This window comes from Zootermopsis nevadensis, unplaced genomic scaffold (genome assembly GCF_977971745.1).
Source record: "Zootermopsis nevadensis isolate Lab colony 2312 unplaced genomic scaffold, Znev_1.0 Znev_ptg000023l, whole genome shotgun sequence".
Taxonomy (NCBI): Eukaryota; Metazoa; Arthropoda; class Insecta; order Blattodea; family Termopsidae; genus Zootermopsis; species Zootermopsis nevadensis.
The window spans coordinates 4,144,547-4,168,187 of record NW_028259155.1 but is presented as its reverse complement, the minus strand read 5'-3'; the positions used below and the strand labels follow the sequence as shown (position 1 = coordinate 4,168,187).

At 35.3% G+C, this 23,641-nt stretch overlaps 2 protein-coding genes and 1 long non-coding RNA gene across 9 annotated transcripts in view; 1 reads left to right on the top strand and 2 right to left on the bottom strand.

Moving 5' to 3' along the window:
* Positions 1-2,423, bottom strand: part of LOC110831268 (proton myo-inositol cotransporter-like) — a 55,258-nt gene extending 52,835 nt beyond the window's left edge. For 2 of the 6 annotated variants that reach the window (XR_015536670.1, XR_015536671.1), the window contains exon 1: positions 1,655-2,420. Coding sequence is in view for 4 of the 6 variants with exons in the window: in XM_087354370.1 (XP_087210496.1) it covers positions 1,655-1,833 (179 nt within the window). In the remaining 2 variants the exon portion in view is untranslated. Of the gene's footprint in view, positions 1-1,654 lie in introns of all 6 variants that reach the window. The other 4 variants (XM_087354370.1, XM_087354373.1, XM_087354371.1 and 1 more) reach the window with 4 other exon arrangements.
* On the top strand, positions 2,393-4,740 carry LOC147872868 (uncharacterized). Its single transcript, XR_015536672.1, has 3 exons — positions 2,393-2,875; positions 3,060-3,114; positions 4,327-4,740. It is a non-coding gene; the product is annotated as an uncharacterized LOC147872868 (long non-coding RNA).
* A 2,509-nt stretch (positions 4,741-7,249) lies between these two features.
* On the bottom strand, positions 7,250-23,570 carry LOC110831258 (post-GPI attachment to proteins factor 6). Of its 2 annotated transcripts, none has more exons than XM_022067056.2 (13): positions 23,460-23,570; positions 22,520-22,691; positions 21,305-21,518; positions 20,055-20,182; positions 19,496-19,791; positions 18,317-18,663; positions 17,462-17,593; positions 15,901-16,109; positions 14,755-14,909; positions 14,100-14,332; positions 13,419-13,613; positions 12,647-12,793; positions 7,250-11,737 (listed from the first exon to the last, which is right to left on the bottom strand). In XM_022067056.2, exons 1-13 carry the CDS (start codon positions 23,536-23,538, stop codon positions 11,540-11,542), a joined length of 2,505 nt encoding a protein of 834 aa, XP_021922748.1. In that variant the 5' UTR covers positions 23,539-23,570; the 3' UTR covers positions 7,250-11,539. The 2 variants fall into 2 exon arrangements, with proteins under 2 accessions (XP_021922748.1, XP_087210492.1); XM_087354366.1 differs by lacking the exon at positions 23,460-23,570 and adding an exon at positions 22,949-23,403.
* Between the last annotated feature and the right edge of the window lie 71 nt (positions 23,571-23,641).

Sequence of the window (23,641 nt, the reverse complement as noted above, 5' to 3'; positions counted from 1 at the left end):
CAAAGTAAAATTAAAGTTGTCCACTTTACGTCTGGAAAAAATTCTGCCGTACCCAATCGACAGGAGGCCGGTCTGAACGCAGGGGCTAAGAGAAAATTGCTTTATCCCTACCAGTAATATAACCCACAACGTCCAGGTCGTGGCTTTGTCGCTGTATTGACTGACCTATGATTACCAACAGCTGATAAGAAATGTAATTTAAATTAAATTAACGTGAAGAAGAGTACTCCATAAAATGTGGATACTCTGCATTTACGAAAGCCGAAGGTACATGAACAAACTTCCACCGGAAGCCATCAAAAAAGATAAAAACCAGATCACTCTCTCAAAACCCCTTTTATTTCAAGAACCATTTTAATATTCATACACGCCTGTCGTATATCTCCCACGTAATCTCCTTCTTACCTTAAAAATGTTCAACTTCAATGCAAAACGCATTTCTCAACCTCCTACGTGCTAAACGTCAAATTCGATTTTATGGTTCTAATATTTAAATTAAATTAAACTAACTTAACTCCACGTAACAGAGTCGTTTTAATGGAACGATGATTTTTTTGTATAAAAAGCCGGAGAAAGCAGGGTCGAAATTCGAACACGAAGCTTCCCAGAATATTAACGATGGGTTCTGTATTTCCTTAGTCGGCCAGCAAAAGAAATGGCATTATACTTTCACGGAAAGTAAATATTATTAGTACGTCGCGGTTGAGTAGTTATAATATCACATACGCTTCGTATTAAAAGAAACACGTGTTCAAATTCCGGCCAGGAATGGAACTGTTTCCGGCACTTTTAAGTTATTTCGGGAAAATGGTGGGATAATAGACTGACACACTCGTCGGTAAAAAGTGCAAAGAAATGGCTGCAATCTCTTGGCGAATGTTTTGTTCAAGGTCGTCAGAAATTCGAAACACCTAATCCAGTTGTGTGTATGGACGCCGGTGGCGACAAAAATAAACCGGGGGCGGTGGGAAGGTTAAACTCGCAGAAACTCAAAACGAAAAAGAACCTACGTAACAGTTAATGAAGAAAAATTATACAACCGTGAGTTACCGGAAAAAACCCCAGATTGAATTCAACACTGAGTTACAATTAATTTATTCTCACAGAACAAACATTTCATGCTGGAAACGATACACTGCAGGATTCCTTGCCTTGTCGATATTAGAATAGGCCAACACCTCAAGTGCAATATTGTGTTGGACAAGTTTACAAGTTAAAACCCTCGTCATTTGCACTCCACAACCCCACCAAACAGCCCAAAGTATTTTATACACTTCGTCGCGTAACGTTTCATTAGATTAAAACACAATAAAATAATAAATTAAGTTACAATCAAGATAAAACTATTCCAGAAAATCTTCCAGCTTTAAACGAGCCATTCGCTATTCTAAAATAGTAAAGACTTCACAGATAATGCCGTGTTGTTTACTAAAAATGCTACGTTAGATTTTTATTACATTGCTGTCAATGTACAAAATTATTTTTGTTTAATAATATGACGTCAATGCCGTCCCGTGTTTTTGTTATTTTTGAGAACCTGCCTACATTACGCACACTCCATATGTCATCTGTTTTAATTTGGCGGTCACTTTAACATACACGCATAAAACATAACATAAACACATAAGAGTTAATTACAAGCCTATAAACTCACCTAATGAGGAGCATAGCGCCCGAAACCACACCGGTATCATAGCCAAACAGAAATCCTCCTATTGTACTCAGAAATGTCAGAACGTAAATAAATGTGGGCGTTCGAGGCCTGGACTTCTCTTGTACAAGATCTTCACTACTTGTAATATTACCCGTTGATTCATACTTAGTCGTCATCATCAAATAAACACATGCAAGACGGAAATTTGGTGCTGCTCTCAAAACTCACAACTGCACTAACGAACGTCGAGCACAACATTGGCAACTTTCACTCTGCTTGCATACTTCTGCCATATTGCTCTCGTTGTATGGGAATCGATTGCTGGATAAGTAATAATCGAAAGAGATCTGGTAGCATTCGAGAGAACTAGTATTCAATATGACCGACAGATTACACTACTAACCACGCAACCAAACCTGTTAGCCTATTCAACAGAAGTGTTTAGTTGGTAAGAAACGTGTCAGGCGCACATTTCAAACATGTCTGTTGTGCGCAAATGCAACAGAATGCTACAAATTTTTAATAATAAGATTGCAAATGTGCAATATTACCGGAATAGACACAGATTCCAGGCGCGCTCTTTGCCAACCAACCTTGTCTTACTAAATATTTCCGTGTGTCCTACCCTAGCCTTTCATAACGTAGTCTAACCTGCCTTAACCTCAAATCACCATGTTTACCCTGGTTATCTTAACCCACGACTATAACGGATTGTAACACCCTGAGTGGGTCTCGACAACTCTCACGCCAGTAGAATTTAAACACTTTAAGTTGAGGAGTTTACGTTAGATCGTAACAGATTTGCTCGAACCGGACAATAGAATTAAATTTAGCCCTTCTCTCCGAGCTAAATGGCTAATCAGCTATAATGCTAAATTTAATTTAAAACTCTGGCTAGGCGCCTAGATGTCTGTGACAGTGTAAACTTGGCTTGGCGACAAAGCACTGTGTGTTTTTGAAGTTCGCAATGTTAACTCGATGTCACTGTGAATATTAAACCAGTATCTCTGAAATTTAGTTTATTAATTCAAACATGTATGATTGAGGGATTTTACATGAGAATAATATGGATACTGCTAAGTCGTCGACATTACGAAGACTCTACCTTTAATTTGGTGTGAATTTGAAGTGAACTACAATGCACTGGAGAACTACATTCGTAGTGTGACAAGATACCTATGTGACTGACAATTAATATAACAAACAGAGCTGCTTGTTTCGGTAAATCAGGCATAAATTTTACGTGAGGTGTAATTGAACCTATATGATTAAGTTACCTGTCAAAATGTCAACTGACCACAAATGACACTCACTCAAATAACATCTGATTTTCCTCGGAGATAACTCATTGGCTTAACCTAACCATATTTAAAGCAAATAAACCTGAGAAATTTCTTTATTGCAGTCGAAACTTTACACATCACAATACCCCGACTTCAAGATCGGACAGGAACTTCAAGGTAAGACCTTTTACATCTTTGGTTCTTAGTTCAACATCACATCGTGAGTGTGTATGGGGAAATGGAAATATTGTATACCTACACACAGTCTTATCGTGGCACTACATGAAAACGAGTAATTAGCTTCGATACCCAATCGATTTACCCTCGAGGAAAAAAACAATCGATATCCTTGGACACGATGCTGAGTGGACCTGAGACCCTTTCCGAATGTTGTGACGAGGAAATAGAATAATTTTTTAACGCGTTTTGAAATTTAAGATAACTGTTGTCTCAACATGCTTTATATGTGCCATAAAAATTCATGATTTAGAACTAATTCCACATTTAACGAACTCTCTTAATAAACCGCCAATAGAATTAAAACGTTTATGACAAAATTAACGTAGATTGATCTTCAGATGTTTCCTACTGTGGTGGGAGATTATAGAGTGGTCTATTAATCGACACTTATGGACATAATCACGTTCATTTCGTCAAGATAGACGACGAATTAAATATCAAGATAATTGCTCATTTGAAAAACTCACCTGATTTAATTCTCATATCTTTGTCTGCTTTTGAAAATAAAAAATGTGAGGTTGTCATATTCCATCAGATAAAGATCTGAGCTGTTCACGTCTCTTTCATAACTGAGATGCAAGATAAGATACGTATTCTATATCAAAGTGCAAAGGTAGTAATTTGCTTCAAATAAATAATTAAACAAAATCAGATTCTTTACGAATTTTCAGTACTGATAGCCCTTACTAATTGTTAACCGTAGCTGGCAAATAACGAAGTAAATTTAAAGATCTCCGAATAAAAAGTTCCGTAAATAAAATTAAAATATTCAACCAGCATCTCGAACAAACTGTCACTTTCTGTCGAAGAGATTAGATACTCTTACCTCCGGAATTCCACGCTATTGGCTAAGAGCTGAGAAATGTTCACACTCTTTGCTGCAGAATGATAGATCGATTCTAAATCGATAGTTCCCTGTTTTGAATCTCGACCCGGAAACAGGCTAACGTGATTGAATTTAACGGTGGTTTACTCCATGACCAAGATATGAACTGGTTGTTGTAATGTTAGGATTTAATTAAAATTACATCACTTGCTCCCTGGTAATCCTCACCAAATTTCTACCGTCACCGTAAAATTAGTCATAGAAATACGTTAAATCACAAATTAAGATAAAAAAACAAAAATATAATAAATTTTTGTCCTCAGGTTTTCGCGGTCGGAGTCCAATGTGTAACTTTGGCTTTCGGGAATAAGCCGTGTCGAATTTTAAGAACTGTCCGACGTTTCGGCAAAAAAAATGCAGTTGTCTTTTTCACATTACACTGAAGATAATAATTGTAATTTTTACCGAAACGCTAGACAATTCTTAACATTCGACGAGGCTTATGCCCGAAATTACTAATACCGTCAATATTCATGACTGACAAAGTACAGTCAACGCAACAATGCTATTGAAGATAAAACCCCGTCGCTACTCGAACATTTTAATCCACATGTGACCACGAAAGAACAGAGATAAGCTAGATAAAATGTCAATAAATTATCAAGTTAGATGCAGTTGTCTGCAGATGTTTTAATGTGTCAGAAGTGAAAACAGTTTCGATTTTAAAACAAACATGAGTGACGAAGTACAGCAATATAGCTTGGAGGAAATTAAAGTACATAATACCAGTGAATCTGCTTGGTGCATATATAAGAATGGGGTATATGACATTACAAAATATATCGACGAACATCCTGGAGGTGGAGAACAGCTTCTAGAAGCTAGCGGAGGTGACATGACAGAAGCATTTGACGATTTTGGACATTCGGATAACGCTCTTCAGATATTGAAGAAACTGAAAATTGGTGAGCTGAGAATTGAAGACCGTACCACGGATAAGAAGACTGAGGGCAATTGTAGATGTAGAAAGTGTTGTGTTATCATGTGACAGAAATAACAGAGGCTGTCTTAGTAGAAAATACTATTAACAAATCCCACAAAACAAATTCAAAAAAAAAATATTTACGTTAACCTGAAATAAATCAAAATATTTTATAATGTGATTGTGAAAAAAAAAATACCGAAATGAAGATTTTGTAAATTCCATACTTCAACTTATGAGCTGGGGTTAATTTAGTCTGTAAATATATTACATTCCGATATTGTTATTTATTTTGGTATAATATAATATATGAATTGTAGTCGTATAATTGTCTACTTTTACTGAACTTGCATTTCGTAAAATTGATAACTAATCGTCAAAAAATCAGTTATTCCGCAAGCTCTAAGGAGATTAGCATGAGAATTTCTATCCGATTTAGATAACAGGTCGTTGGTTCTAAAGTAACAAGATTCTAACACCGCAGTGTAACCTAACTGAAATAATTTAAAACGTATTCTGTACGTCTGGTTTTGTCGATAAAACTCTAAAATGTGGTAAAAAAAGGATCAATGTCAAACTTTAGCTCCTTCCAGCATGCTACTAATTACTTCCATGAATATGATGAGGGACATTTTTTTGCTAAAAGCTTGGAGTAACTTAGAGAAACTCTTTACAGATTTGAACTCATCTCCTCTTGGGTTACGACACGTTTTAATGCAATAATTAGGAATAAAGGCATTTTAATACACACAGTTCATCTGTAGTTGAAACTTGACAACAGAAAAATAAATATATGTATGATATTCTGACCATACAATGCACAATGAATATGCATAATTATATAATTTACGTCTATAATACCTAACCTAACAAAGTCATTGTGAATCAAAAGTCCACCACATGAGTGGAATGTGTTTAATGAAGCATACAATTATCAGCTTATCACACAAAAACAAAGGAGACTGATTGTTAATTCTTGGGAACAATTCTGAAGGTCATTAAAACACTTATGCCTGATAAGGAAACAATGATCTCATACAGACAAAACATACGGTTGATATGTTCTAAATTACTGTCCAATGCTACAAAAATTAAATGACTGCTTATATTAAATTGGCTTTCATTCTGAAGGGTTTCTTCAAAGCAAAAACAATGTACTAATTACTTTTTTCCAATAGCCTAGTGTTATTTAAATCAAGGCTTCTCATCCTTTGAGCTGCTGATGGATTTTGTATAGCCTGAATCTTTTTAAGTATAATTGTGAAATGCCTATTAAAATCATATGCACGTAACAATTCAAGAAAGGCTGAAGAGATTTATACAAATTAAACATTGCAGAGAAACATACAAATTTGTAATACTAACATGTTCATCCTCTTCTAGTCTGAGTTCTGAAATACTGTATTCTCACAATTTTACCCACTTCAAATGAATAAAGATGTTAAACAAACTGAATTTGACATACTAAAAGTTAGTTATAGTGATGAAGGAAGTTTCTTAATGATATGAGACAAACTCCAAATAAAAATACTAAATAATATTCTAATTTGTGAGGGATTCCTTATAACTTTATAATAAAATGATAAGCAAGCCTATTATTTGCATTAAAGGAAATAAATTTATTTCAATCATTTGTTGAAATTCACTTAACTAGTTTAATAACTGTTTCGCAACATTGTATGTAATGTTGCACAATATATTAATCGTTTAATTTGGGATAATTTTTAAATTTTAACTAGGCTGACAGTGTCTTTCCCTTAAAACTGATACAACTTTTGAAACTTGGTTCATTCAAAATACTAAACACAAAATAACTGTGCTGCCTTCCATGATGAATTTCTGTAAAAGCATTATAAGTGGTCTCAAACTGGCGGGGGGAATGTTTTTCAAAGTATAAGGATTCAACTTATTCCTGAATTCACTCCAACAGGTAGAGTCCACTTTAGCATAAATGTGTGGGTTAATATCATAGAATATGTCGTAATTAGCCCTTACCTGCTACCACGTCAGCTGGATGCTCAATGACGTTCTTCAAACTGTCCTGCTGGGATAAACCGAAAATGTGCCCCCGTGACAGGATGTTACGATTCAAGTATGACAGCGGCGCGGTTGGACACGACAAACCCGGGAAGGTGGACTGGATGGAGGGCTCACTGCATGGCCTCCTCCTCAGTCACCTGACCAGACCATGTATAATAAATACAAGATCAAAAAGTATAAAACACATGAAAAACACTCTTTGGGCATGTCAACATGAAGCCAGCTACAACACTAATTCCTCTTGTTTTATTCACACACAAACTCTGAGTAGTTCACAGAAAATTTTGTTGTTTAGATATCAGATACATTAAATAGTCTATTATAAAAGTACATTTCAGTTCTCATTACAAATTTGAACACAAAAATATTGTATACAGTAAAAGCCACTGATACGCTCTCACACGAATAAGACAAGACAATAAGGGAATTAGATTTTTCATCAATATTTCATTCACAGCAAGCATGCATTGGACATTATAATTTATAAATAAGAAAAGGCTTCAAATATATACAAGACAACAATGACAACAACTGGTTATGTATTTATGTTGTGTATACAAGTCATGAAACGGTATAGATTCCAATACTTCTGAACAACTTTGTATACATAATGTGTTATTCTCATAACCTACAAATAACAGTATTTAAACACCTTTCTTCCCTCTTTCTGAGTCTTGGTCACAAGTTTACTCCATATAAAGTAATGGCAGAAACTTATTTACATATATACATATACAAATAAACATTCTTTATAAAGTGGTATAAGTATTGATAAGAATAATTTCCAATACACAATGCATAACTTGGGCTTTTGGGTATGAGCCACATTGAATATTCAATGAAGTTCACACCCAAAAGTTGAGGTTATACATTGAACTCCATCTGAAAAACCGAAAGATAACAATTCCTACACAGTTTATATCCTGTACACAACACACCCAAAAGAATGGTTGGTACACCAACAATAAATAAATATAAAACTATAATTACTTACTTAATGGCCTTGAAATTGGTTTGGTACAAACTTTTTATACATGTAAGATATTACATGCAGCACACCACAGATGAAATCCTATTCATTTATATTAGATTTTTTTTTTCTTTTTAAATACATTTTCCCTTAGCAAAAACAACATTTCTTTAAAGCTAATGTTTGCTTAGAATTATAGGTACCTGTGAATGGAAAGAGACTTATAATATAGATATGAATATTTTACGAAGTTTTAAAATAATAAATAATTTCCCTGCATTGAGTAACAATTGACAATCTAATAACATCTGTCCATCAGGCAATTGTTCACTGGCTTTTGAATCTCTTAACTTAATGTGAATTTACTTTCCAATACTCTTGCTGGGAAAGGCAAGATAATTGCACTATATAAAAGGAAATAATGGAGTGAATTATGAAAAACTAAATTATTCAGAGATCATACTGAAAAGGCATGTAATATTACTCTAATGAAGATAAGTAATTAAACAACTGTGGGTCCTTGAAAATGAAAGCTGGATTTAGTTGATTAACTATTACAATCAGTTACTTCCTCAATTAATGCTCAGCGAGTTTAAAAATCACAGTTTTGTTTATAGGTGACCTCCATGTTGGTTATAATAACTTATCTATTTATAGCTCCATGCCTACTGCTCTATTTATCACCACCAGTAATTGCACATTCCTGTATCGCACAGTGAACAATCCTTGTCCGTGGACAGCAGCTAGTATTTGTAGATATCGTAATCCTTCCAGGAGCTACAGGATGTTAACAGGTGTCCACAATGCAAATACACAGGCTGGAGGCCATGAAAAATGTCATATTAAGGGAGGAACAATCACATAGCTCGCAAGGCTGCTGTAACAAGCTCTTGCAACAATACAAAGTGACAGAACATTTTGAAAGCATTATGTGGGGGGGGGGGGGGCAGAGGGCATGGAAAAGTTAATATTTAATAATTGTGAAATAAAAAGGGAACAATTATTAAGTACTTTGAAAGTAAAATAATAACAAAATTAACAGCTAAAGATGAAAAAATGCAGGCAATTTTTACCAATTAAACATACTATGAAAACTGGAAATAACTATTTAAAAGCAACTACACTGTGTTAACGCTTAATGCAACCGTTACTTCCCAGCTTCTGATAGGAACTTCTGTAATCAACATAAAAATATTTCATTTTTGAGCAATATGTAACTCAGTTTGGGAAAACCTTGTAGCGCTTTGCAGTGAGTCACACAGTTCCAGCAAAGCTGGAAAGTGACAGCTGTGTACAATTTTATCAGCGAATGCATCGTACATGCCCATATTAGGGAAAAGAGCAGAAACTGACACATTATAGATGCCTTTTATCTTATGGAAATTCCTAGTATCTTGAAATTCAAATTGTATATGAGACTTACAGAGAGATTAGTGCAGAGGTATAAAATTACAAAACTCTGAATTATGTTAAGAAACTATGTTGCTGTGCCTGTGTGAATCATACTGTTCACTTTTTCTATTCCTTATTAGTAGCAAATATGGCACAAGTCCACAAACAAGTGACTTAAAACCTTCTGATAAGCAAAGTTCATTGACAACATTAATTAAGAACATGCATTAAACAGCATGGTTTTATAAGTTACATAAACTCCTATTCTCCTCTCCAACATGGCTCATTGGTTCAGGGGATGTTTTATGACATTACATCAACTGAAATGATTACATGGCACTGAATGAGATAATTCTTATGTTTGATGAAGTCATTAATTAATTATGCTCTTTTTATGTGGCACACTCTATACCTTTGGAAAATTGTTTAAATAACAAAAAGAATCTTCCATAGAATTATTCCATAAATATGACTGATTATGTAGCTTTTCAGCATTTCATAGCGACCACAAGTCAAGCTCATTATTATCAACATGAGTATAATTTGAGTACTATAAGTCATTTGAAGTGAACTCAAATTAAATTTCATGCAAGATAAAGATGTTATTAAAAGTAAACGAAAAATCACTACACAATGGATCAGTGATAAGGAAAATGATATTTCTACAAACCACTGTATCAGTTATTATATAGCTTGGTTTATATGTATAACTGATTAACATATCTTAAAAGGGTTCTGATTAATGTGTTGATAAAGTAGTTTCACTACTGCCCACTCTCTTTTCTAAGTTTGTAATTCTAAGGCCTCATCCCCAGCCGATAAGATACAAGAATGCGAGTCTAATAGGAATTTCCATTCCCTCATACACACTCACAAAGATAAAGTAATAAATCATTATTCAGACGTGGCATGTAAATATGCTAAAGAGTGAGTAACTCTCTCATGACTCTCCTTTTGCTGCGCATTATAAAAATCAATGTGCCAAAAATACGTCATACTTCAGCAACATGTCATGCTATAAAACTGTTTAAACACAAAAAAAATAACAATTCTAATGCACACTGCACGACTCAGGAGAAAAATTAACACTATTTATCAATAAAGACTTTGTACATGTACACCAATATCTTGCATTTTCCTTCTGCCTCCTGTTTTTCCAACCACCGTACCTGGTTTTAGGTATCTGCAGTTTTTGTGTATACATTGAAAAAATCAGTACCTTCTACAGAAAGAGATCACGTTGTCATACGCTAGCAAATTTAGTCAATAGAGGGAATTTTTCATATAAAATAATTATGTATAAATACAAATGAACACAATATGGTATTAAGGTTAGGAAAAAGCAGTTACTAATGCTTTTTAGTTTTGTTGGTAAAATGATTTCAGTCTTCAAAATTATAATATACTGTGGTAACATACATCCAGAATTCTATTTCAAAGAGAACTACTATATGTACATCAGCAAACTTCAAGATTGTGACTAATACCAGACTGTGATAGGGAATACAACTGCTGATAATGTTTATTTTCAATAATTTTCTCAGTCGCTAAGTAACCTGTTGAGTTACACGCTGGATGCTGAAGAAAACATGTGTTACACATTAAATGTAAAAGCTGTTTTTGATTTATAAAAATAAATATAAAAATAAATCTACACAAAATTAATACAAGTGTTCAGTTCTTTAAACTTAAGAATCCCATTTCAATTCCATTCCATGAACACATCATTAAAAATATGTCATAACTTTGATAAATATTACTGCAAAAAACACATTTCAAAACATAAAAATATGTAACTGAAAAATAAAGATAAGATTTCATACATATAAATAAAGGTTCTGATATTGAATGACAGACCTGTGTCATATAATGTCATCCCACACTCAGTACATAAGTTCTAGCCAGGACTTTAGGGAACACAATTTTGCAGTCAACACTTGAACTCCAAAGAGTTACCAGTACAGTCATGTAATTTAAAAATTACATGCCAAATGGCATTACACCACACACACAGTCACATAATAAATATTTCCAACATACATGCCAAATATGCACACACGCATGCACACACAAATATACAACATACTTTTAAACTGAGGTAATAAAATTATACTTAAGTAATATGAAAACAAATGTAATTAACATTTCAGTCTCATGACTCAGTAGTCAATATATTATCAAGATCTGAAGTGACGACAAATACAGGACTTGCCGAATAGTAGTCATTGATGTCAAAGAGCTCCGATTCATTTGGTCCTCGGCACGAACCACTCTGCTGTCTGCTGCATTTCCTTGGCAGTAAGAATACCAGAGACAGGGCAATCACAATATGCCATGCGCTATGTACGTACTGCAAGACAATAAAATACAGATCTTAAACTCAAAATTACTACACAATGCATAAAATATAGCATAATATTATATGAAGGATATTTAGTGCCGTGTGTTAACACAACAAAACAATTACAATATTGACCTCGAACAGCTAGCTGATGGAAATATTGAATTATGGAACAAAAACTGCGGTCTTATGCACAAACTTTTTAAGGTATTATTTCTGAAATGGTAACGCAAAACACAAAATAAGAATCCAAATACTGTTTGAGAATAAAGCTAGCAATCAGAAATAAGAAAAGGGTCAAAAGACAATTTAGTGTTTAAATAAAGAATTAATAAGTAAGATATGAGGTTTTCACAGCGGTGAGTATGAAGATTTCTGTCTTCTGGGTTGTTGCGCTGTGTAGTCTGGTCGATGTTAACCAAAGTTTCATCACCCTGATGACGGACGCAGTATGACCTCTGAAACGTTGGTTAACATCGACCAGACTACACAGCGCAACAACCCAGAAGACAGAAATATTAAAGATTTAATAACCTGAATAAAGATGGAAAAACAACTTGAAATGTGGATTTAATTGACATTTATTAATATTACTGAAGTACTGCTGTTGTTAACACTGCTGTGCTTGTTGTCATGAAAACTTTAATTAGTATTTATGGGCAAACTTATAATACTGAAAGTGAACATTTCACACTTTATCAGCAAGATTTTCAGTTTAATTGGGATCTTGCATGAAAATTAAACTGTGACCTTAAAATTGTGAACATCTATCAGTATTATCCAATATCTCAGTAAATATAATTGCCAGGAATATTTTAGTTTCTATAAAAAAATCTTGTTTACTCCGAAAATTTACTTTTTTATTTCCCTTTGAAATTTGTATGAGAAGAGTTTCTGAGTAATTGCAACGCAACGTACTTGGTAATTGGCCTCAGTTTCGACAAAAGCGAAGAGAATGAGACCGACGGCAGCCAGAAGTACTCCTGGCAGGAGCAACAGCACCAGTGAACGCTGTAGGTGGATGCATGATCGTTGGCGACAGCAGCGTATGCTCCATGCTGCCACCTGTAGTAATTATGATTGTAAATATATGTAGACAGTACTATTATGAGGCACAATGTACTAAATACCTCTTAACTAACAAGAAAATTTCAAATTCTGTATTTATACTCGACCGTTGCCCTGACTACCATGAGGTATCTCAGGTTCATGATATATATATATATTAACCCGCATTAATTTGGAAATGGCTGGGGGTTCGTCGTGCTAACCACACATCACCCTATATCTGATTGGATGATCGTTCACCTCTGCTTAGGCATGTGAACGTGAGGCCAGGGGCCAGCTAGTCGACTTTGGTTCTCAGAGGGCTGTTACGCCATGGATTATTATTATTATTATTAATTTGGAACTGTATTTTTTCTTCTGTCCCACCATTACAAACCAAGCTAATTTCAGCTGTGAAGAAAAAAAAACAATTATAAGACTCTAAATCTGTCCGTAAATAACACAGTATGATTAAATATTTTTCACCAAAACGCATCAATAATTTCATTTTGTGGGTATATTCCAAATTAGAAATACAAGAATACTTTTTGGGGCAATACGTTCGAGGAGAAAAAAAAACCAGGGCAGCGGCTAATCTGGTTCAGATTAAAGGAAAACAGAACTAAGAAAAAACCTTACTAACCGGTATAACAACTCCTATCCCAAAGGGAATGATGAAAACTAGTAAGCCCGTACGGTTGTATTCGACTCCAACGGCAATGATTATAACACCGACCATGTGCAAAATAGACGCTGCTCTTGGAGGGACACCAGCTATTGCTATTAGTGTCACCCAGAAAGCAAGAATGGAGCAGAAGAAATCACAAAACTGCAAAACCTGTCAACAGAAATGAATTTTAACAACAAAACATAACACAAAAATTAATTTCTAAATTTGTTTTCATTCATTTTTAACATGATGCAGTATGAGAAATTGTTTTCACTCCCTTGTACAGCGTATCAGCGGCTGCAATTGTGTACGCAATAATTACTAGATGGGTTCTACAAAGAAGCAGAATTTCAGGTAGGGTTTCATGAACTGTCCCTAACATCATATCAAATATCTTCTGATGGTAACTGCTGTTATTTTGTGTATAAAAGTAACTGTTACTGCTTTGCATACAGAACTTTTTATGTGATTACAGTACAAATGGCAAAACAACTATTAAAACGCTACAGTATAACACAAATAAAACACGCATGTTCTAAAATGAGAAATATTTGTTTCGAACCATTATAAGAATTAATGGTATCTCAGTGTAAAAATATTGAAAATCTTTGAACAGAAATATCATATCAAGCTTTCTATTTAATATATTCTTACTTCATATTTTATAACGCAGTATGCATAGAAATCCTGGTCACAAGCATGATAAAAAGTCGAGAAGACCATCGTGGCCAAGTATATAAGCGCTTCAGTAAGCAAATGTCGACGCAGCGCGATAAACACGGCTGGCAGGAAGAACACGTTGCTGAGCGTAAGAAGCAATGTTGTGAGTAGCAGCAAGCTCTCTGGTGTGGCCATACTGCCATCTGTGCAGCCCCAACCTTTGTAACCTAAAACATCATTACAAATATTTCAGATCTAGGAAGAATATAATCACAAACATGTAACATGCCACTTATTTAAAAAAATAAAAATAAATGGCCTTCGTGAAAACAATTACAGCGTTAATTTGTTTTTGCTGTCTTTCGTTATGACGAAGTTGATTTGCTACACTGATATTTTGTTGTATTTTCCAAATATCTATTCTTCTACACTGTTTTCTTCTTCCTACAATATTTCCACTTTATGTAATTACTGTACAATGTTTCAGGACCCTTCAATGTGGCACTAGCGTCACTTCTACCTCAGAGATGCAATGTCAGAATTATTACACGCAGGAAATTAAAACATCAACTGGATGGGAAAGATATACAGACACAATATGATTGGGAAACTAAGCCAAAGTATTCACAGAAATAAAACATTCACTAACCTCCTAAGCAGGTGCATGACGTAAAGAAGTGGAGACCTTTGTGTGTCTCCTGGCAAATTCCTTTCGGCCCGCAAGGCTCACCGGCAAATACGCAGGGCTGTGTTCGAATATCTAACGACAACATTATTTCCTGGATAAGACATGGCACAATGGAACTGCAAATAAGCACACCAGTAGTTCTTATATGGTTCTGATCTGCATTTCCATTAAGCATTAATCAGGATTTTCATAAGTTCTTATGGCTTACACTCTTATAATAAATATGTTTCTATCAAAGGTAAACTAAATTACTTTCCTTCTTTTCAAATGCTGGGATGGTATCATAAAAGAGACAACAAAAAGATTTGAGGGTTTCACAGTAGTGAGCATGAAGATTTCTGTCTTCTGGGTTGTTGCGCTCCGTAGTCTGGTCGATGTTAACCAACGTTTCAGAGGTCATACTGAATATCATATTCATCGCCCTGATGGTGGAGGCAGTATAACCTCTGAAATGTTGGTTAACATCGACCAGACTACACAGCGCAACAACCCAGAAGACAGAAATCTTCAGACAACAAAAACTTACTTCCAAATTGATCATTCATGACCATCTTGCCATTCACTGTTATGTAACATTTAAACGAGAGAAGAGTAAATTGGGAGGAACATATTAAAATGAATTGTAGAAAACAGAATGGACTGAAATGGCTAACAGCATGGTACAATAGTAGACTTCCACAAACTAACTGCGTGGAGATTTGTCGTTCAGAAAAAATTCCCCACCTTTTTGGGTACTCACAGGTTCACTACTATGTTCATAAGATCCTAATAAGTCTGAAGCCCTGTGTAGCATTTCATCACATGCTAGCTTTATACGGTGAAGAGCTGTTAGTCCCTGCCCAACCCCAAAGTTGGACAACCTCTTGTCGACTGTTTGCAACTGCTTATTCAATATACTTGCAGCTACCCTCTGGAGGCCTTCTCCTCTAACAGCAACCTGAGAATGTGCTATGCAAAGCAACAAGGAATCCACTTAACATGGAGACTTCTGTGAAAACAGTAAACCATGTCTTCAGATACCATGTAACACATACTTTATTGACCGACTGAGTAACTATTAACATTTTAAGCAAGACCCTGCACTGCGACGTTAAAGGAAACACTTACCTGTTATGTAAACATTTTAATTGGAATGCAATGTACCACATATCAGGCTCAGGATATGGCACAAGCTTTGTAGCATCGACCGTCGCTAAACTTTCAGAAGTAACATTCAGCATAAGCTCAAGGGGACACTGAATATTACCACTTCTACGAGAAGGGACCCGTCCTTTCCTAATGCAAGCTGTAACTACTACATGTTGGTGAGTTGCGTTCTGCAAAATAATGGAGATAACTATTAACTATCTCACATTTACAATGGGCACACTATTTCTAAAACTGATCAAATAAATGTACGTGAACAAATTGTTAAATACTGAATAAAAGGAAAACACTAATATTACGTGAGGTACTGTTCTGCAGCAATTAAATATTAGACTTTTGAAAGGCGCCATTATGGATCTCTTTGGATACTGTGCACTGTTCGGATGAAAGACCAAAATCAATTTAAAAAAATTCTTACACTATAAAAATTTCAAGCTGGATCCTACATACACAAACAGTAGCTTATTTCATTCACTCTTAGCTTATTTAACTATGTTTAGATTATACATCACCAACACAGGAACACAGATTGCAGGTGTTTGAGAATAGGGTGTTCAGGAGGATATTTGGGATTAGGAGAGAAGACGGTGGGGCATGGAGAAAACTGCATAATAATGAGCTTAAATATCTGTACTCCTCCCCCAGTATTGTCAGGGTGATTAAGTCGAGAAGAATGAGATGGGCGGGGCATGTAGCACGCATGGATGTGACAAGACGTGTGCATCGGATACTGGTTAGGAAGCCTGAGGGGAAGAGACCGCTGGGGAGACCTAGACGTAGATGGAAGGATAATGTCAGGCGGGATCTATGGGAGATAGGAGTTGAAGGGGACTGGATTTTGTTGGCCCAGGACAGGTTCCGGTGGAGGTCTTTGGTTAATTCGGTGATAAACGTTCGGGTTCGGTAAGCCATCTAGTTAGTTAGTTATATATTTCATGACAAGTAACTTATACTATTCTAACACCTGTGCATAGGGACTGCAAAAAGCTTAATCAGGACAGTTAGTCTCTGGGCTGACATTTAAACACAGGACCTTCCAAATATGAAGAGTGCTAACCACTTGCCTACAACATTCAGTCACAAGAGATGAGTTTTATCAGTATATATAGCATTTATATATGGGCATCTGGCTGCTTGGATTCAACTATGGTTAACAAAATGCATATCTACCACTTCTTAACCTTTATCACGAAGGAAAAGGCAATTTAAACCACTGTACTACAGGGCTGCCAGCTTGACTTCTGCAGAAATTTAATACGACATGCAGGAACCTCATAACACCTCCTTAAACAGTCATATATTTGCCACATCTCGGGGAACATCTTGATTTATGAAACTGTTTCATGCTCTCCTGACTTCGCAACTGCGGTCCTCAACAGCGACACTGAGTACTTCATTTAAAATTATGTTTTGTACACCCTCAAGGCTCCGAAAACCTTAAAGTGAGAAAATCTGTGTAGCTCTGTGAATTATCAATCTGTATTAAATCCCTACATTCAATACCAGCTTATTCAAAACTTACTATTAATAATTCATCCAAATGAATATTAATCTTCAAAGTACCACCAATATCAACAAATGGTAATATTTCTAACTGTACAACCAATGAGAACAAGTCTGTTAATGCTACCCAAGTTGCGTACCATTCTTGACCCTGAAAGAAAACAGAAAACTATAATGAGAATGTAAAAAGCGCAAATTGTTATATACAATAGTTTTAAGGTGACGTCCTTCAAATTCCAGATATAATACCCAATAATCGCCTTTCAATCATCAGTGACATTAAAGTATCCTCTTCTTATCCGTGTTACCAAATTACTCAGTAAGGCAAGAAGCAAAATAAATATACAAACAAACATACAAACGCAGAACAGATGTGGAAAATCTACATATCACGTCAGAAGTAGACCTCCACGTGTTTTACTGGCGCAACAAAGTTAAAAAGCCTTGACAAATTTTGACTGAGCAACTCTATATCGTAAGATTTGAGGTTTTCACGGTGGTGAGTATGAAGATTTCTGTCTTCCGGGTTGTTGCGCCGTGTAGTCTGGTCGATGTTAACCAACGTTTAAGAGGTCATACTGCCTCCGTCATCAGGGCGATGAATATGCCAATTGGGTGGATGGGGCTAGGTTTATAGGAGCCAGACCGTGAATGGAGTAGCCTGCCCTGAGCCAATGGGAGCAGGCGTGGGTGTGGACCAATAGGAAAGCGTGGGCGAGTGTGAGAGAGAGGGAAAGAAAGAAAAGAGAGAGAAGGGTCTGAAATGTTGGTTAACATCGACCAGACTACACAGCACAACCACCCAGAAGACAGAAATCTTCAACTCCATATTATCGCTGAAACTTTGTGGATGCTTCCATGAAGCCATACAGACCTGTAAGAGGAATGTGTCTGCAAAGTCCTCAGCATGTTTAATACGAGCGAGCTGGAAAGTTGGGAGACACGGGTCTCTGAACGACTCCATATCATCACTATAACCATAATCATCATCATCATAATCATCATGACCGTCATCATGCTCATCCTGAGACACGGCCGGAAGGAGGTCTGCACCAGCCATCATGCCGAGGTCACGGTCTTTGCTGCTATTGGCAAACAAAATAGTCCTTGCCCAGTCTGATTTCACTGTCCAGTTGCTGTGCCTTACTGTTACTGACTGAGATTCTGACACTTCAATCAGCTCCTTTGTAAAACTTCTGCCCAGTGCTTGAATAACGCATTCTAAAAAAATTAAAGAGAATTAAGGAACAATTAAAGTCAATGGCCTTATGTTATGTGTGTATCAATGGCAGCATATTATATGTTATGAATATAAACTGTGAATTGACTGAATTTTGAAAGTGGATATAAGCCAGCCATAATATTTAAGAAGATGCAGTAATCAAACCACATACCAATTACCTAAGCACCTACATTACTGTAAAACACAGATAATAAAATATGTGTTATATAAGAACATAAAATAGCCTACAGACTGCCGGAATGCATTTTAATGCTCGAATTCTGCATATTTCCGACTGCTTTTCAGCATTAAAAACAATTACAATTTAAATTTAGGTACAAGATAATGTCATATTTATACAAAAAAAATTATATACAGAATACTGAATGTGCACAGAAACTTCCAAGGCAAGGAGAAGCCAGTTCTCAAAGTTCAATGCGTTCATAATGTCTTTGTTTGCATCTTTGGTCCCTTACAACAGTTGATCATTCCTTACTATATTCATGTTACATTATCACATATAAATAAAATCTTGGTGAGATTTCTGGTTCTAATGGAGGCAGGTACGAAGATGACCGTCTTATGGGATGCTGCGTTGTGTACCACGGTAGAAATTTACTGTTCCAGAGATGCTTTTCCGCATTCATCATCAGGGTAACGAGTAAGAAAATGACAGAAAAAACAGATTCGGATATATGGATGGGCAGTCGATTAATATATATACATGGAGATAGTTAACATCGATGGCCTATTGATAATAATATCAAATTATAATGGGTACAGTATTGTTCCAGAATGCATAAGATATGATTGTGCACAGAATTTTCTTACCTGATGTTGCCACAGCCAATTTAAAACTGACTCGAGATTCTGACACCACTAACAGATAATAAAAGCCATCAGTGAATGGTTCAGTTTCAGTAAATGTAAACGAAGAACCAGTGGTGAGATTTCCAGTACCATTCCTGGGATTGTAAGGCGGTAACGCTCGGGCCCGCAAGGCCATGTTCTGTATGCAGTAAGGCTTCTCAGTATTGCTGCTGTTGAAATGTTTCACTGAACTAACACGAAATTCACAGTGGGAAATTTTTATTGAGAAGTGCCACGTACCAGCAGGGATGAAAATCCTACAAAATTAAACAAAAGAGTAAAATAAAACAAATAAAACCCACTTTGCAGCAAACGTAAAGTTTGTTACCTTATATTGGGCTACGCTGTGTGTACATTAGCAAAAGCTTTTCTGCCCTCATAAAAGTTTACCAATTCTTCAACATGACTTACTTTTTACACAGTTTTCGGTGTGACCACAACTGATACTTAAATATATTTGAACAGACAATCCAATAGTAATTATTACAGACACGGAAGTCAAAACGTAGGTCATACTCACTTGAAATATGAAATATGATCAACAGTAATAATAATCTTGGGTACACCAGGACTCACAACAGGAATTCCCATAATATGAGACCAGACACCTACTGATCCAAGGCTATAACGACACTTGTGACCCAATCCCTGTTAGACAAAAGTCACTATGAGGAACTTAACATCAACGATGAGATGCACACATGATCACAATTTATTAAGGAGCAAATTTACCCATTGTTATCAACACTACTCTCAAAGTTTAACATATTAAAAATATTCTCCTCACATTTTTTAGGATCTCTCCAAAGTTTTTTTAAAATAATCTTAACAAAATGACACAGCAAGAAATTCCAAGTGTTTCAAAAAGTTTTTGTCAACAAAACTATAATCATAGTTTGTGGCCTTCAAGAGCTATAGACATTGAAATCTCAAACAAAATATGCACTAAAATAATACCATTATGAATACAATGAAAGAAAATACCAAGTATTTGTGGTTCACATAACGACATGTGGCTATGCAGTGCTAAATGACAGTATGATTAATTAAACGAAAATAACATGGAAGGAAGTGAACATAACCTAATTTAAGCTATTATCCTAGAATTTTCCTGGAGGAAATCCACATAAAACAACAATCAGTGTAGCCAATTTCCAGGTCAGAACCTGCCAAACATAAAGCAGAATGCTAATTACTTGACTATGAAATTCAGTGACCTTGAAGCATGAAATGTCGTAAAGGCTACTATAGTGATCTCTCACAGTTATGAGGGACACGAGAATTCCAATGTCAACAAAACACTGTTTTTCCTAGATGTTCTAGACACACTACCAGGCAAAATATATATAACATTCTGCATATTTTTATTCTAGTTTAAGCCTCAAGTGCTGAGAGTTAGGTTATGTTAGGTTAGTACAGTAAACTCTCAATTTAATGGACTAAAAAGGGGGAAGGTGTGTCGAGAAATGCTGACTGCCCGTTAAATTGCACACATTTTTACAATGTCAGTAATGCATAACTTCCATTATGAAGAAACATATTTAAAAAGATTAGTAATATTACACATACAATGACACAAGGTTCATTAAAATACTACACGGTAAAGAAATAATTAAGAGAAACAAAAAATCTTTTAAAACCAAAAAATGTCCCTAATGCCTCGCTTCCAGAAAAAAATTTAGTAATACCAGACGGTGTCCATTACATCTGAAATCCGTTAAATTTAGGTTTGTTAAATAAAGGGTTTACTGTAATGTGAATCATACACACCTCCTGCTGTACATGTTGGTTCAAATGTGAAATATATGCTGCCACAAACCAATTCCCAGGGAGAGGGTTGTACACGGGAAAAATAGTCGCATCATGTGGCTGATATCCTGACTTGGTTGTAATGTAGTGCAATGATGTCCTTCCTACGTATACATTTGGTGGAAAAGTTGAATTATCTGGACTCATCACAGGGTAACTGCCATGCTGAATGTAGCTGAAACATTACACAAACACCAGATGCTAGGAAAGAATATCCTATCATACTGCATTTGTAAGTGTTCTGTACTTTACTATTATCCGAAATTAAACTACACTGCTGTTACATTTCCTTAAGGTCCACTTAAATATTATTCTACCACACACACAGTAAGGCCTCCTGAGTAGTCTCTTACCTTCACATTTTCTGATCAAAATTTTGTATGCATTTCTCATGTCCCTCATATTTGGCTACAGATACCTTCTTAATTTTATCATCCTTGGCATTTGGTAAAGAGTACAAATTGTGAAGATCTTCATTACATGATTTTCTCCAGCTTCCTGTCACTTCATCCCTCTTAAACCAACACATTCTCCCCAGCATTCCATTCTCAAACACCCTCAATCTGTTCTTAATGATACACAATGAAAGACTGACTTTGAAACATACAAAAAACAAAAGGCAAATTATAGTTCTGCATGTTTTAATTTATATAATTTTTATATCAGATGTGAAGAAAAAAATGTGTATTTGTTAATCAGCAAATAAATTCTTCACTGATAAAATGCTGTTTCATATTTTGGTTTTGTTGACAGCCAAAAATTAAAGTGATGGCAAGAAAATATGCATAAACTTACAGCCTAACTTGCTATCTAAATAACATAAAATTAAAAGCAAATAACTAAACCACAAAACCAATGTGCCAAAGTAACACTACTGAATAAGTAATTTGTTCTTATAATATAAGCTACTGACATATAAAACTAAACTGTGTATTAAGATTTTCATCTGATTCGACATTTAGGTTAGGTTATATTGATATGAGTTAAAGTCACTATTTGAAGTAAGGAATCCTACAAACAACTGTACCAGCATACACGTATTATTCCAGACAAACTGCAGACAGAAATCTGTATGATCCATAGAAGACTTTGGGATTATTCATACAAATACGTCTCTGCTCACATTTCTCTCCTAAAACAGATCTTATGTTAAAGACTATGTATATGAATGCTCACATATGAACATCTATAACTGGGCAACTGGGATCATCCATAAATGCTGCAAATTCCCATGATGCTCTTACAACGTCTGGTGGAACATTGTAATGAAATAAGGTTACATCGGCATAACTCTTGTATGGATGTAGCATTCCTTCCTGGCTGGCTTCAGGAATGATGCTATAAGCTCCTGTGAAACAGAATGTATTAACACAATCCAAAATTAAACAAACTGTATGCATTCCATGAATCTTGGTTAATTACAAAGTGGTGTAGATCAATATACAAACAAGGACAATTACCAAGCCATAGTAAAACAAGTACACAATAAATGACACACTTTTTACACAAACAAGAATGTTTCATAGGAAATGAATAAGCTTCTATTAATTATATAAGGTTTATAAATCTATCAATAGAATAGAAGATGTGTGACAAAAGTAATACCTTTAATTCTAAATGGAATTTCTGTTAGTAGACAGACTTTCAATTCATATGACAGCTTGTCACATGGCTTAATTCCTAGATAATATATATTTTTTTGGTTCCCCGCAAGATTAAAAACTGCTTACTTATGACCATATAATATGCAATGGTACAGAATTATAACGGCGGAATAGAACGTATAGCAAAAAATCTCTGTAACTGTTAATTTACAGTCAAAACTCATATCACAAATAACAACACCTCTCACACCAAATGAGCATATATACACATTCACAAATGTTTATCTAAGACAACTTACGAAACATTATATGGTTAATGTAATAAATTAAGATTCCAAACTGGCAGTAATTACGGAGTTCGTGTTCTGTTACAAAACTTTACAATAATCCTCCAACTTCCCATTTTTCTGAATGACATTTACAAAAACTTGCATAAAATCCCCAACATTACATTTAAAATTATAATAATGGTCCTGACTACACAACAATTACATAGAAGGTATAAATCATACCCGTTATGCAAGCAACTACAATCAGCCTTAGTTTTAATTTCCACACGAAACTGTCGGACTGTAAACAACGTCCCACCATATTTTCCCTTGAAATATGTAGAGAGGATGTGACGCAACGGAATTCATTCTTTGACCCTATTCAGAAATATTAAGCTGTATGGGGCGCTACCGGAATATCACAA

Coding starts and splice junctions, on each gene's coding strand:
- LOC110831258 (XM_022067056.2), bottom strand. CDS start 23,538: ATGGTGGGACGTTGTTTACAGTCCGACAGTTTCGTGTGGAAATTAAAA. Junction 20,183..21,304: donor ACCAACATGTACAGCAGGAG/GTGTGTATGATT, acceptor TTTGTCTAACAG/GGATTGGGTCACAAGTGTCG. Junction 13,614..14,099: donor ACTGCGTTATAAAATATGAA/GTAAGAATATAT, acceptor TTCTGTTGACAG/GTTTTGCAGTTTTGTGATTT.